We start from the raw sequence: 13,824 nt of genomic DNA, 5'->3' as shown, positions 1-13,824 counted from the left end.
CATGGAGAGCATCCTGTGAGGTTTATTAATTTGCATATGGAGACACAATGCAAATTAATAAACCTAAGCACTGCCACATCCATTCTTGAGCGGTGGGTGGAAGAAAATGTATTGAAGTCGCACTGTATTCTGCAGACAGGTTGAATACTAGAAGGTATCGGAAGTTGGTGATGAACTATTAGTTGTATTGTCTATTTATCAAAAATAATTAAAAATATTTAAAAGAAATAGAGATTAAAGTCAAATATCTTAGTTATAGGGAAAATTATCCACTGGACCAGACCTTGTGATGGTATGTGGTTACTAGCAACATGTGCAGTAGATACTGCTATTTACCATTGTTGTTATAACGCTTAAGACTATTTCATTCCATTTGGATACTAGGGAGGTTAATTTTCTAAAAGTTACTCTCAAAAGCTGCAATAGCGAGCAGTTAAGGCTTGCGCCAGAAGCTGGTAACGGGTTAGACCTCCAATGCAGTATAAATAGTAATCATAGTCGATACGTTTGCTCTTCGGCCGAGTTATAGCTTTTAAGATGTAAAGGGAGGCTTTCAAAATGAAACCACAAAAATGCGCTAAGGGAATTCAACCCCCGCCCCCACTGCCTAACAAAAATATTCTGATGTCTTCGCAAGTGTAAAACGTCCTGCAAAGTAACAAGGGCAACACTGTGCGCTGAAATGATTGTTTCTAAGGAAATACGGTATTTGAATTCTCCAGAAGACTGCTGCACAAAATAATTCCTATAGCTTGCGGTGAGTTTTCCTATAGATAGAGCACGTCTCTGAACCTTAAAGTGCGGGTTCAAAAAGATAGCACCAGTCTGCCCCTGCTGACACCATGCAGCACTGTCAAATTACCCAGTTCATTGCGTGAGTGGGTAATCCATTCCAGATTTTTTTTGATGGATGTTGGGATTTGTAGTCCTGTTTGAGGCATTATCAGACCAGGACAATAAGTCCCAAATTCAAAGACGATTCCCGGACTTGATATTCTCACGCTTTCAAATGGGAAACTTGAGAGCTCTGATAGTGGCGATCGTCTTCAACATATTATGCCACCGATTTCAATGATCTGCCGGTTGCACTGCGGTGACTTTCATGCAACTGATACCTGCAGTCTAGCGTTTCGGTAAGCACTGTTTATCTGTTGCTTCCTCCGCGCATGAGTAATAACTCTCACTCCCTACGTTTAACTGGGATCTAGCCCTCTCCTACCTTAAATGTATTCTCGCTCTTGTGATGGGAAGATTTGCTCTTCATGTTGGTGCTGTGGGCCGATTCGTCGTAGCTGGGAATCCAGTTCAATGATGCGTTAAAACTATATGTAAACCGGTATAAAATCAGGATTAACAAATATCAAAACACACGCTGCACACATATGGGAGCCGCCATATGCACCGATGCATGCCGGGAAAACAGAGAACTCTACACCCAAAGCGGAAGAGAAGCTACTCGAGCGGCCATCTTAAAGCTTTTCGTTTCATGAATTAAATTAAATACGAAAACAGAGGTTTAAGCATAGTTTCATTATAATTGCCAGTAATCCAGAATAAGTATACCAATATCATGAGTTATTTAAATTGGTAACTAGCATTTAAAATAATGCTATAGCTTCCTTTAAATATACAAAAAGATTAAATATAATCATTTTGTTTTTTTAAAATACTTCAATAACTGTGAGATCTAGAGATATTTGGTTTTGTTGACAGTAAACATAGAGACCTTTTTGCGTTTTTATAGTTAAAGGTCATTCCTTGCTAGTCGATTTATTTTGTAATACAAACTTGGAGAGGAAGAACGGGAATAGTCATGCAGCTCATGCCCTACACGCATATGTAATGTTTTTTTTAATGCTATTTTATATAGCGCGAACTTTAATCGAAAGTGTCAGCAGGGCCGGCTCTAGGCATGTGCAAACTGTGCACCTGCACAGGGCCACCAAACCCCAGGGGCCACCACGCCAATATATATCCTTAATATATTAATCCTCTGAGGATGGATACATATTTGCGTGGTGGCCCCTGGCAGGGATTTGGCGGCCTCCGGTTCTGTTCCACTACTAAACACCCTGACCCCCTCCCCTCTTTACTGGCCTGCGCGCTCCACCCCGCCCGGACCACCTCTTCCGGGCCCCCTACCTGCGCTCCTTGCCCAGGGCCACCATGAGCCTAGAGCCGGCCCTGGTGTCAGAGCGCTTTACATAAGAACCAGTTGCAAAACATAAGGATTTAGGATTACATGCGTTACATAAAAGATACAAACAGAAACAATTAATAGCTTTGTCATTTACAATGCCAAAAGTTTTAACTTTCGCAAACGTGACACCTATAGCATTTGTAAAGCAATATGTGTTGTATTTACATGACATAGATGTATTAATATTACAAATAACAATGGCTGTTTATTTTTTTTAATAGTTAATACTTAAATACAAGTTATTGTAATTTATAATGGCAATAGCTTAAACTTTTGAAAATAACTTTTTGGAAGACTATGTTCAGTATATTTTATTGTGATGAAAATCCAAGAACAGCAGTGAAATATTAACATCTTTTTGTGACATTTGTAATGAAGCTTGAAACATTGAGAGAACATATTAGAACCAGTAGTTGTTGAATGATTACACAGAGTGATGCTGTGGCGTTCAGTGGTGCTGAGTGATGCTGTGGCCTTCAGTGGTGCTGAGTGATGCTGTAGCGTTGAGTGGTGCTGAGTGATGCTGTGGCGTTGAGTAATACTGTGGCATTCAGTGATGCTGTCGCGTTGAGTAATGCTGTGACGTTGAGTGATGCTGTGACGTTGACTGTGCATGGAGATAGGCAAGCGTGATGGATCTGCATTCTGCACAAAACAAAAAAGTTGCCCTGTTTTGAGTTTGGCATGCCTTATGTTTTTTGCAGAACTGACATACTCGGTAACATCTACAACAGGTTAATATTCTATATATAATACATCATGCCAGTGCCGGCTCCTAGAGGGAGTTCTGCGGGGTGGGGAGGGTCTGGGTGGGGGGTAGTAAACTAAGGCATACGGCAGAACAGAGTTAAGTAACCAAATAAATAAATAAAATGAATTACATTGCACGCACTGCATTGCAAATTATGTTGCTTTGATGTTGTCAATAATATATAGAACATGTCTTGAGTAATGTAATATGTGAGGTCATAAGCACTGCATTTCAAGGGCATGAGTTATAGATACTTTTTTTAATATAACTGGTGAATTTAAGTGTTTTTTAATCTGAAATATTATGGTTTAAACTGCCATTTTCACCCGACTATGTCACTTTAGACTTTGTTTTTTCTGTGAATTTTTAATGTTTTTTTCTACTGCAAAGTAAGATAATGTTACCATACCTTACTACACCATAATTGTATATTTTTTCAGTTAATGTTCTGTTGTTTTAGTATTTAAACATAAAGTAGGATTCTATTTATGTACTTAACTATGCCAATCTCTTTTGGTGTCCTCAGGGATTTCATCAATGATGTAATTGAACATGTCATGAGTGATGTACATGTGAGGTCATAAGCAGTGCAAGGTGGGGTGTAGTTACATCAAGTGCTTCAAACTACAACTGGTGGATTTCAGTGTTTTCTTTCAGTTTAAAATTGTATTTTTAATTAGAATTTTCATTTAACTATAGTGTCACTTTGTCCTTTGGTTTCAGTGATATGTGTGTGTGTGTGTGTGTGTATATATATATATATATATATATATATATATATCTTCTTTACATGTCTTTTTCAAGGTAAAAAAGAAGGATGGGCTTCATTCTTGTGTGGGCGAAACATGTAAAATATAGAATGTGGCCTACTAGGGCGGTCGACCTCGGAGCTGGGGAACCAGGTTTTGAGGGTCGGCAGGGACGCTCAACATTCAGTGATTCTGAGCAAAACACTTGGGGGCATATAAACAAGGCACGGCGATAAAATTATCGCTGCTTTAGCATCCGTTTTCGGGTGAAAAGCAGAGATCGTTTTATCGGATGATCAGCAAGGTCACGCTATCGCGTGAATCCATGCCTCAGCGCCTGTTTCCTAACCGCCCAGCTTTGCATCTCTAATGATATGCAAAGTGGGCGTTCCTGAACGAAATAACATGGGAAATGTAACTAACTGACATTTCCCCTATCAACAATCTGCACGCTAACCTGCACAGCGATTAGGAAAATAGCGCTAACCGTGCTTATCGCTACTTTCCTAACGCCTGCTTTCAATCTAACTTAGCCATTATATCCTATGGAAGGTGGATATTATGGTTAAGTCTGCCCTGCCCTATCATCAAGCTATCACCTATGGCTGTGCAATTATCGCTGGATTTCCAGCGATACTCGCACATTTAGCAGCTATCGCTTGGATTTTTATCGATTTAGAGATATGAGTCGCTGATAGCGCGCTATCTCAGCGATAAAATCCAGCGATAGCCGGCGATAATTATCCTCGCGCTATGCGGGCTTAGCGATAATTATCGCCGGCTTTGCTGATGTGCCCCTAATCTCTCCATGCCTAACATATTTGAATATGTCTGTCTGTAATGTAACTAGTGCTCATGTAAAGTGCTGTGATACCTTCGGGTTGAGTTTGCGCTAAATAAAATTCTGCAAAAAATACAAAATTGAACAATAACAGCACCCACCTGCCTGACACTAGCACAGAGATTGTATAACCCCTACTCCCTGCACACTGACCCACTAATATTTATATATTTACTTTCAACCCGGCGAGAAAAAAAAAGGGGGCACGAACTCCACTTGCTGTAGTGCACTTTCCTTTATTTAACTCCTAAGGTTATTTGTACACTTTAGAAATCAAGTACAATGTAACATAACACAACACAATGGTGTTTGAACATTCCTCCACTGTTCCATAATTGCAGTTACCCATTACTCAGTTGTATGCAACTTTGAATATTTAAAATAGAGAGACACTTCCTTTAGAGATATGCTTAAGAAATACGCTGCTGAATGCCTTTATCATAATCTAGGCTTATTTGAAGACACATGGATGTTTAGATTTGGCATTAGAGAATTGGATTTTGCCCACAAAGCTATTGTTGTTAGGAACTAATTAATAAAGCTCTTTCTAATCCAAGGGCACATTAATTGAAAATATACCATTCTTCTATAGTACACAAAAACTAGAGGTTATTGAATAAGAACTGTAGAATTTCAAATTGGCTGGTTAGAGAAATGTAAAAATTGGGCATAAAAAGTAGCCTTGTGATATGGGACTAGCAAGAGACTGGAAAGGATGTTATCTTGGCTTATAAAATCAGAGGATGGAATCAAGATATTCCTTGCATTTGAGAGATGAGGGCCAAACTTGGCCTAGGGCAACACCTGATGAACTGGAAGGCCCTCCAATAACAGCATGACCTCTTGACACAGAGTCATTGTTTGGTGACAATTTAGGTAACACCATTAAGCATCCCCTCCCAGAAGGCCACAACATGTTATTCTAAAATAGTAAGCATGGGGACAGAGTAGACCTAGGCTATATGTCAGAACCTACCTTCTTGATAATCGCAACACCATAAACCAATTTTTGAATACTTAGTTGCCTTATACTCCATACACCCCATGAGCACCTTTATTTGAGCATTATTTTGCCACCCACAGGGATACAGCCACTCCTTCTAAAGGAGTTGAACCCAACCTCTACCTACAGACTAGCGCTAACAAAATTGTGATCATGCACACTATGTCCTTGCGGACTTGGTAATCACACAGTGTCTCACTGGGGTTGTGAGCATCACTATAATTACATACTACCTCTGTGGGCTTGAGGAGGAATCTGCATGGTATTTAATTAACCATTTTTAAATGGGAGGTTTTTGCGGCACCAGAAAAAGGATAAGTAGCCAGCAAAACCCTGCACGGTTTTTATATCTGTTTGTGTGGGGGTCTATGTTTACACATTTGTGCTCAGTAGGGTCTATTTGTATACACTGGTCTGTCTTTGTCGCTATTCTCACCTGTGCACTTTGTATTGTGTTTATGTGCACTTCTGTTTTCTTTACATAGAGTGAGTGACCAATGATGAGAAGTGGGTATACCGGTGATTGTTAGCCGGGAACCCCCTCGGGTGTTGCTGCCGTTAGGCACTCACTCTATTCTTCACATATTTTTCACATTCTTTTCAGTTTTTGAATGTGTTGGCCTGTGTTTCTGTTGTGTCAAGTCATTTATACATCCTGACCGTAGGAGTAGTGTTATTTCACACACCCTAGGTATATGTATCAAAATTGGGATACTATACTCTTCTGATTGGTCTGCTACAAGGATGACCCAGATTTGGTGGGGCTCTTTTTGTTTAATCCTGGTCTGAGTGGGGGGCAGCCCTACCGAATACTGTTCCCCCTATACCCTTGGTGATTTAATGGGACTTGAACATTACCATAATCACGCAGTATCTCTGTGGGGACATAGGCATCAGTATACGCATATCCTATCCCTTTGGGGACATGGTCATCAGTGTAATCACCCTTTATCTCTGTGGGGGTCTTTGGAATCACTATGATTACACTCTATCTCTGTGGAGACCTGGCCATTACTAGAATCAAGCATTATTGCTGTAGGGAGTTCATCTTGGTTACCATCAAACACTCTCTCTGAGGGGACTTAAACGTTACTATAATCACACATCATGTGTGTGGAGACCTGGGAATCAGCATAATCACACATTATCTCTGTGGAGACCTGGGCATCAGTATAATCACACACTAACTGTGTGGAAACCTGGTCACGATTTGAAACAACCACTATCTCTGATGAGATTTGAACAGGATTATCATTGCACACTATTACTGAAGGGATTTGAACATGACTATAATCACACACTATCTCTGTTAGGATCTGGGCCTCCCTATAATCACATATAATCTTTGTAGTGCCATGTGTATAACTATAAGTACACACTATCTGCAAAGATTTCAACATGATTATCACCAAACTCTATCTCTGAGGGATTTGAGAACAACTATAATAACACACCAAATCTGTAGGGCCCAGATCATTACTATTATCAGACTTTATCTCAGTGGGGAACCCTGGAATCCCTATGATTACACTCTATGTCTGTGGGAACCTGGTCATTACTGGGATCAAACAAGATCTTTGTATGGATTTCAACATGGTTAACATCACACACTATATCTGAGGGGACTATAACATTACTATAATAATACACTATGTCTGTGGGGACCTGGGCATCAGTATAATCACACAGCATCTCTGTGAGAACCGGGCCAACAGTATAATTACAAACCATCTATTTAGTGACCTGCCCATCATTATAATCAAACACCATCTGTGTAGGGACCTGGGCATCAGTATATTCACACACCATCTCTGAGGGGAACTGGGCATCAATATATTCACACACCATCTCTGTGGGGACCTGAGCATCAGTACAATCACACACTATCCCTGTGAGGACCTGGCCCTTACTGGGATCAAACATTACCTCTGGGAGGATTTCAACATGGTTATAATCACACACCAGCTCCCCAGGGACCTGGGCATCAGTAGAATCACATACTACCTCTGTGGGAACCTGGCCATGATTGGAAACACCCACTATCTCTGATGGGTTTTCAACATGATTATCATTGCACACTATCGCTGAAGGGACTTAAACATGACTATAATCACACACTATCTATGTCGGGATCTGGGCATCATACATTTGTGTGTGTGGTTGTGTGTGGTTGTGTGTGTGTTGTGTGTGTGTGGGGTTGTATGTGTGTGGTTATGTGTGTGTGGTTGTGGTTGTGTGTGTGGTTGTGTTTGTGGTTGTGTGTGTGTGTGGTTGTGTGTGTGGTTTGTGTGGTTGTGTGTGTGTGGTTGTGTGTGTGTGGTTGTGTGAGTCGTTGTGTGTGGTTGTGGTTATGTATGTGTGTTTTGTGTGTGTGGTTGTGTGTGTGTTTGTGGTTGTATGTGTGTGGTTGTGTGTGTGGATGTGTGTGTGTGGTTGTGGTTGTGTGTGTGTGTGTGTGTGTGTGTGGTTGTGTGTGTGTGTGTGGTTTTGTGGTTGGGTGTGGTTGTGTGGGTGTGTGGTTGTATGGGTGTGTGGTTGTGTGTGTGGTTGTGTGTGTGTGTGTGGTTGTGTGTGCATGTGGTTTATGTGTGTGTGTGTTGGTTGTGTGTGGTTGTGTGTGTGGTTGTGTGTGTGTGGTTGTGTGTGTGGGTGCTGCTCAAAGTCGTGTGGAGCAGCTTGTGCCAAGAGGAGTTCTGGACCCTACCTGTGTCCCTCCATTATCGTATCACCGGGGGCGGAAGAAGCTACAGCGAGACTGCGAGACCCAGGCGTGTTTGCGGCATGCCTACCAGCCGCACCTGGAGACTCTTCCCGACTGACCCCACCTCCCTCCTGGGCGTTGAAAGCCACGACTCGCGGCCCCCGTTTCGCGAGAGCCGCTCGAAGTCGTGTGGAGCAGCTTGTGCCAAGAGGAGTTCTGGACCCTACCTGTGTCCCTGCATTATCGTATCACCGGGGACGGAAGAAGCCACAGCGGGACTGCGAGTCCCAGGCGTGTTTGCGGCATGCCTACCAGCCGCACCTGGAGTCTCTTCCCGACTGACCCCGCCTCCCTCCTGGGCGTTGAAAGTCACGACTCGCGGCCCCCGCCTCGCGGGAGCCGCTCGAAGTCGTGTGGAGCAGCTTGTGCCAAGAGTAGTTCTGGACCCTACCTGTGTCCCTGCATTATCGTATCACCAGGGGCGGAAGAAGCCACAGCGGGACTTCGAGTCCCAGGCGTGTTTGCGGCGTGCCTACCAGCCGCACCTGGAGACGCTTCCCGACTGACCCCGCCTCCCTCCTGGGTGCTCAGCCCGCCCATTTGCTATAAGATCAAGCACCCGCACGCGCATCGCGGAACGGCGCCAGGCGAAGCCCGGGCCAAGGGCGGGCCCGTTGTAGCCCGTTCGAGCACGAGAGAGACCGGACCGGGCCACCTCTCTAAGTCCTCGACTGTTCGTGGGTTATTTAGGATCCAACCAACATGGCAACAAGGGAGACGAGGAGTAAAGCGGCCTCTTTGGCAACAGGTACTTTAGACAGCTTTTTTATTAAAGCCAATACTGTGGTAAACAATGGATTAACAGTCCTAGAAAAACAGTTAGCTGAGGGGATTGAAAGCACACAGCAATCCTCCCTGGGTTTTACCTCGAATGTTACATCCCCTGAACTTTTGGACGTTACCCACCTATCACTTTTGGATAGTATCGACCAAACAATTGAATCTGTGTTACAGCAGTTGAGGACACCCTCTAATTCACATCGAGATCGCGACTCACTCCTGATCATTCCAGAGACGACGCCACCTTTAACACCCCGCCCAGTTTTGACCAGGGAAGAGGGGTATGATACTAATTTAACTTATCCACAAGGTCTGCATGAGGGGGCAGTCCCAAAAAGAAAGAGACTCAGGCCACCAAAGTGTGCAAAAAGGGCTAAAATGGATCACATTCAAAACACCATAGTCAACACCACTGAGGTCACGGGAAATTCCACCGCCTTGACTGCTAACGAAATGGTGAGTCCATTGCACCCTGTTAACACCCAAATGTACCACTGTCTGGTCCGTTTATATTTGGAAAGGGGTCTTGCAGCAGTGTGGACCATTCCATCCACTCTTTTACTAACATCCTTAGAAAACTGCTAGACCCGCTGTTGCTGAGGCTGGATTCTATTGATGCTAGACTTTTAGCAATAGAAAAAGTATCTGGGGGTATGGATGGCCAGCGGGGATCACGGTCCAGCAATCAAGGAGCAACTGTGACAAATACTGGGATTTTACCTCCCCCTTGTGCTCCTAGAACTATCCTTCCAAACCAGGTAACCTCCACTGCTAAGGGGAATATTTCTACAGTCACCCTTCCACAACCTAACCCAGTACCCCCACCAAGGCAACTGCCTCCTGTGCCTCCAGTTCGAAAGTCAAAGTTGCCTAATCCCACTACTAACACGATGCAGGAAAAGTCTCCCATTAGAACGATAGACCGTCCTCGGCCAATTGTAGTGAATCTGCCTCCTGAGGCGGCGGCCCACACTGTAATCCTGACTCGGGTTCCTGAGCTCTCTAACTCTGCGGTGTAATCCTATGACTCCCTACGAAACAAAGTCATCAGCTGGTTAAATATTCACAGGCCACTACCACCTAATTTGAGAGGGGAAGTATTGATGGTCAGTAGGGTTCCCTGGGTTGGCCACACGGTAAAGAAAATAGGGGGTGATTGTATCATTGTGAGTTTTAGGAATTCCCAGATTGTCCCCCACATCTGTAACTGGCTGGGGTACACGGGGAACACATCCATTGAATTGGTCCCGTTGTCGTTTTTTTACCCGAGAAACGGTGACCCGCATCTCGGAGCAAATGACGGCTGGACCAGGGTAGGATTTTCCATTGATGGTTCTAGGTGTAGGCCCTACGACATGACACATTTACATTTAGTAATTATGTTCATGCCAATAGATATAGTTGCCTTGACCAGGTTGATTGACTCTCAAGGCCAGTACACACTGGGAACAGTGAAGGGGTAGTTTCTGGTACTCCTCAGCTCGGGAGAGGGATAGATGCCACCGTCATGGGAAAACGCACACCCGCTCTTTCATCATCAGAGCGACGAGTGTACCCTAGTAGGCAGGGCTTCCCAATTGATCAACCACTAAGAACCCTACACAAAGTAATTGATTTGGAGGCCCAAGTTGGAAAGACAATTATGGACGGCCTTCCAGCCCCATGCACACATACAGACGGTGAGAGAGAGAGGGAAATGCCACCCAAGCCAGGCTTGAAAAAGATGAAGGTCCTTTCATGGAACGTTGCAGGTATTGCCAATAAAGTAGACTCTACCGACTGGGGGTCCCTAGTAGATAGCAATGATATCTGTCTCTTTCAGGAGACATGGGCTAGGGAAGTTTACCCCAGGGTGGGCTATGCAACTTTCTATGTCCATGCAAGGTGGAGTGGCAAAGGGAGGCCATCAGATGGTCTTGCTATTTGGGTGGCCAGTCACATTGGTTGTATAGCAGAGGAAATAACAACCTGCTCAGAGGACATACAATGTGTTCTTCTTAAATGGCCTGACGCCTACAACCTGGCGGTTGTGAATGTGTACTCGCGCCCAGTAAGTGTGTCTATGGAATCCCCCACCCTTGACGATCTATCTTCATTCCTGGGACAACTACCCGCTGACTGTAAGATACTGATGGGTGGGGATTTCAATTGCCACTTTGAACCACTAAAAGGTTTAAAGGAGGGTGCTCTGACAGCTGAGGATGAATACTGGGGGATTCCCCCCTGTCAATCTCCTAACCCGAAATCATGTTCCCCCCCTAGTGCTGCAGATCATGTCCCTTACCTTGAACCACTCCATGAGGCTTGCAATGGGCGCACACCATCTGATGCCCCTTCAGTATGCACATTCAATAGGAAGGATCAGGAATCTCGTTTGGATTACATTTTTGTCGTCACAAGCATGTGGCCCAAGGTCTTGGATTTCAGGGTGATTGAAAGAGCAGACAGCGATCATAATGCTCTCTGCTTGGACATGGTACATCCTGGGCCACAAGAAGGCATGCTATTTAATGAACTAAGGCAGGACACAGGGTCCCTAACTCTATCAAATAACAGACGTAGGGTAAGATGGGGAAAAATAGTCAGTTCGACAGAGTGCATTTCAAAAATCTATGATTTGGCATTCCCTAAATTAGTTGAAATGGAAGAACTGATTAATAAACCCAAAGCTACTGATTTTAACGATAAACTGGGTCAAATCCATGCAGACCTAGTGGGAAGTCTAGGAGAGGTTTTCTATCCCCAGACCGCGAGCAGGAAGAAAAGGACACCTACCTCTGCCTGGTACAATTCCACGTGCAAAAAGATAAAAACAGAGTTGATCGTTATGGTTAAGTCCGGTACCAATAAAAATAAAGTAACATGTGACGGAAATACAGGGAAGCCATTGCCCAAGCGAAGTTCGAATGGGATTGGGATAGGTGGCACGACCTAACACTGGCATTAGAAACCAAGGATACAAGAAAATTCTGGTCAATAGTCCACATAGGCGCAGGGGAACCTAAATCGGCCTTGGAGCCAAACATTGCCGCTTCAATGTGGTAATCCCATTTTAGCAAATTGTATCAAGATACTTTTGTAATTCCCACAGAGCCAGTTCCTGACACCCCTCCAGAGCCCAACGAGAAATTAGAGCTGACATTGGGTGAGGTATTAAATGCTATAGGGAGACTAGCGCCGGGTAAGGCTCCTGGCCTTGACAAACTTCCTGGAGATTTATTCAAACATCAACCAGAGATCTGAGGTCCTTACCTTCACATTATTTTTAACTCCATTCTAAGCGGGATCGAAATCCCCTGTACTTGGCTGGGGGCAGAGATAGTACCGATTTTTAAAAAGGGCTCTCCTCTGCTCCCAGCCAACTACAGGCCAATTAGCCTTATAGACGTACCTCAGAAACTCTTTGCCCGTCTCCTGTTAGACCAACTCCTGGACTGGATGGAGGACAATGCGATCCTTAGTCCGCTCCAGGCGGGCTTCAGGAAAAACACGTCCACCATGGACCAGATTTTTCGCCTCGTTCTCCTCTACTGGAAAACAGTGGGGATCGAGGGGGGGAGTCTGTACATAGTGTTTGTGGATCTGAGGTCAAAAAATATGAAATACCTCTATAGGGACCTATATTACTTTAACATTGAATAAATCCAAGCTATTTTTATAACAGGATGCCAAAGAGGAAAGTGGAAACTTCAAAGTATTATCAAAACATATACATTTTCTTTTTCTTTTTTCCTTTTTTCAGATAAATGTATTTTGAGACATTTGTGCAGCTGTACGTATCATTTCATCATATATCATGCTCAACAAATTCATGACTGTTACACAAGTATTTTCAAAAAAATCTATAAAGTGCAAATGCAAAACAGTAAAGCATAAGAACAAATGTGCCCTCTAATAACATGTAATCCTAACATTCATACATACATGCTCGCATACCAATCATACCTTTTCTTTTCTTAAAAAACATACCTAACAACATAAACACATAGACTAGATCTCACAAGACATAGAAAAATGACAACCCAAAGGTGTACTTGATGGAATACAGTAAGAACTAAGATGGAACAGTTCTGTCAATTAACTTTTTGGTCTAGATGGGGTTGACCAGTTCATATCCAAACAGTAGATGTTGGGCCGACGTACGTTTCGGTGAATGTCACCTTCCTCAGGGCCAAGGACAACATGTAAGAAGATATATATATAACATAGATACAAAATCTCTACTTATTTTTAAAAGAGCGAGGGCATGGCACAGTTTTCTATTGGGTAGATGATCAATGAATAGAGGGCACTGAAGAGCATACTCTGGCTGTACGTCGGCCCAACATCTACTGTTTGGATATGAACTCTTTGGTATCCTGTTATAAAAATAGCTTGGATTTATTCAATGTTAAAGTAATATAGGTCCCTATAGAGGTATTTCGTATTTTTTGCTTGTCTTTGTCTCCCCCCTCTGGACCTAAAATTAACTGGGAGAACTCTCTCTTTCTGTGGATCTGAGGTCTGCATTCGACCTGGTACCACGCACGAAACTATGGGCGGTGCTCAGGGAGTTGGGTGTTCCCCCACAGCTTCTACAGGCAATTATCAGGCTCCATGATGGAAATGTTGCCCAGGTTAGGTGTGGGAGGGAAGGGGAGTTATCATCTAAATTTCCTGTCCACAGGGGGGGTAAGACAGGGTTGTGTCCTCGTACCGACCCTGTTTTCCCTCTTTGTGAATGGGGTAATATCCTACCT

General features: G+C 43.6%; 1 protein-coding gene across 1 annotated transcript in view; it reads right to left on the bottom strand.

The window, feature by feature from the left end:
• UTP20 (UTP20 small subunit processome component) overlaps positions 1-1,420 on the bottom strand; it is a 1,022,377-nt gene extending 1,020,957 nt beyond the window's left edge. The window contains exon 1 of the mRNA XM_086919130.1: positions 1,220-1,420. Coding sequence (XP_086775256.1) covers positions 1,220-1,264 — 45 coding nt within the window. The 5' untranslated portion in view covers positions 1,265-1,420. The remainder of the gene's footprint in view (positions 1-1,219) is intronic.
• Between the last annotated feature and the right edge of the window lie 12,404 nt (positions 1,421-13,824).

Source organism: Lissotriton vulgaris, chromosome 1_1 (genome assembly GCF_964263255.1).
Source record: "Lissotriton vulgaris chromosome 1_1, aLisVul1.2, whole genome shotgun sequence".
Classification (NCBI taxonomy): Eukaryota; Metazoa; Chordata; class Amphibia; order Caudata; family Salamandridae; genus Lissotriton; species Lissotriton vulgaris.
The sequence above is the reverse complement of the archived record's forward strand: the minus strand, read 5'-3'. Positions and strand labels throughout refer to the sequence as shown.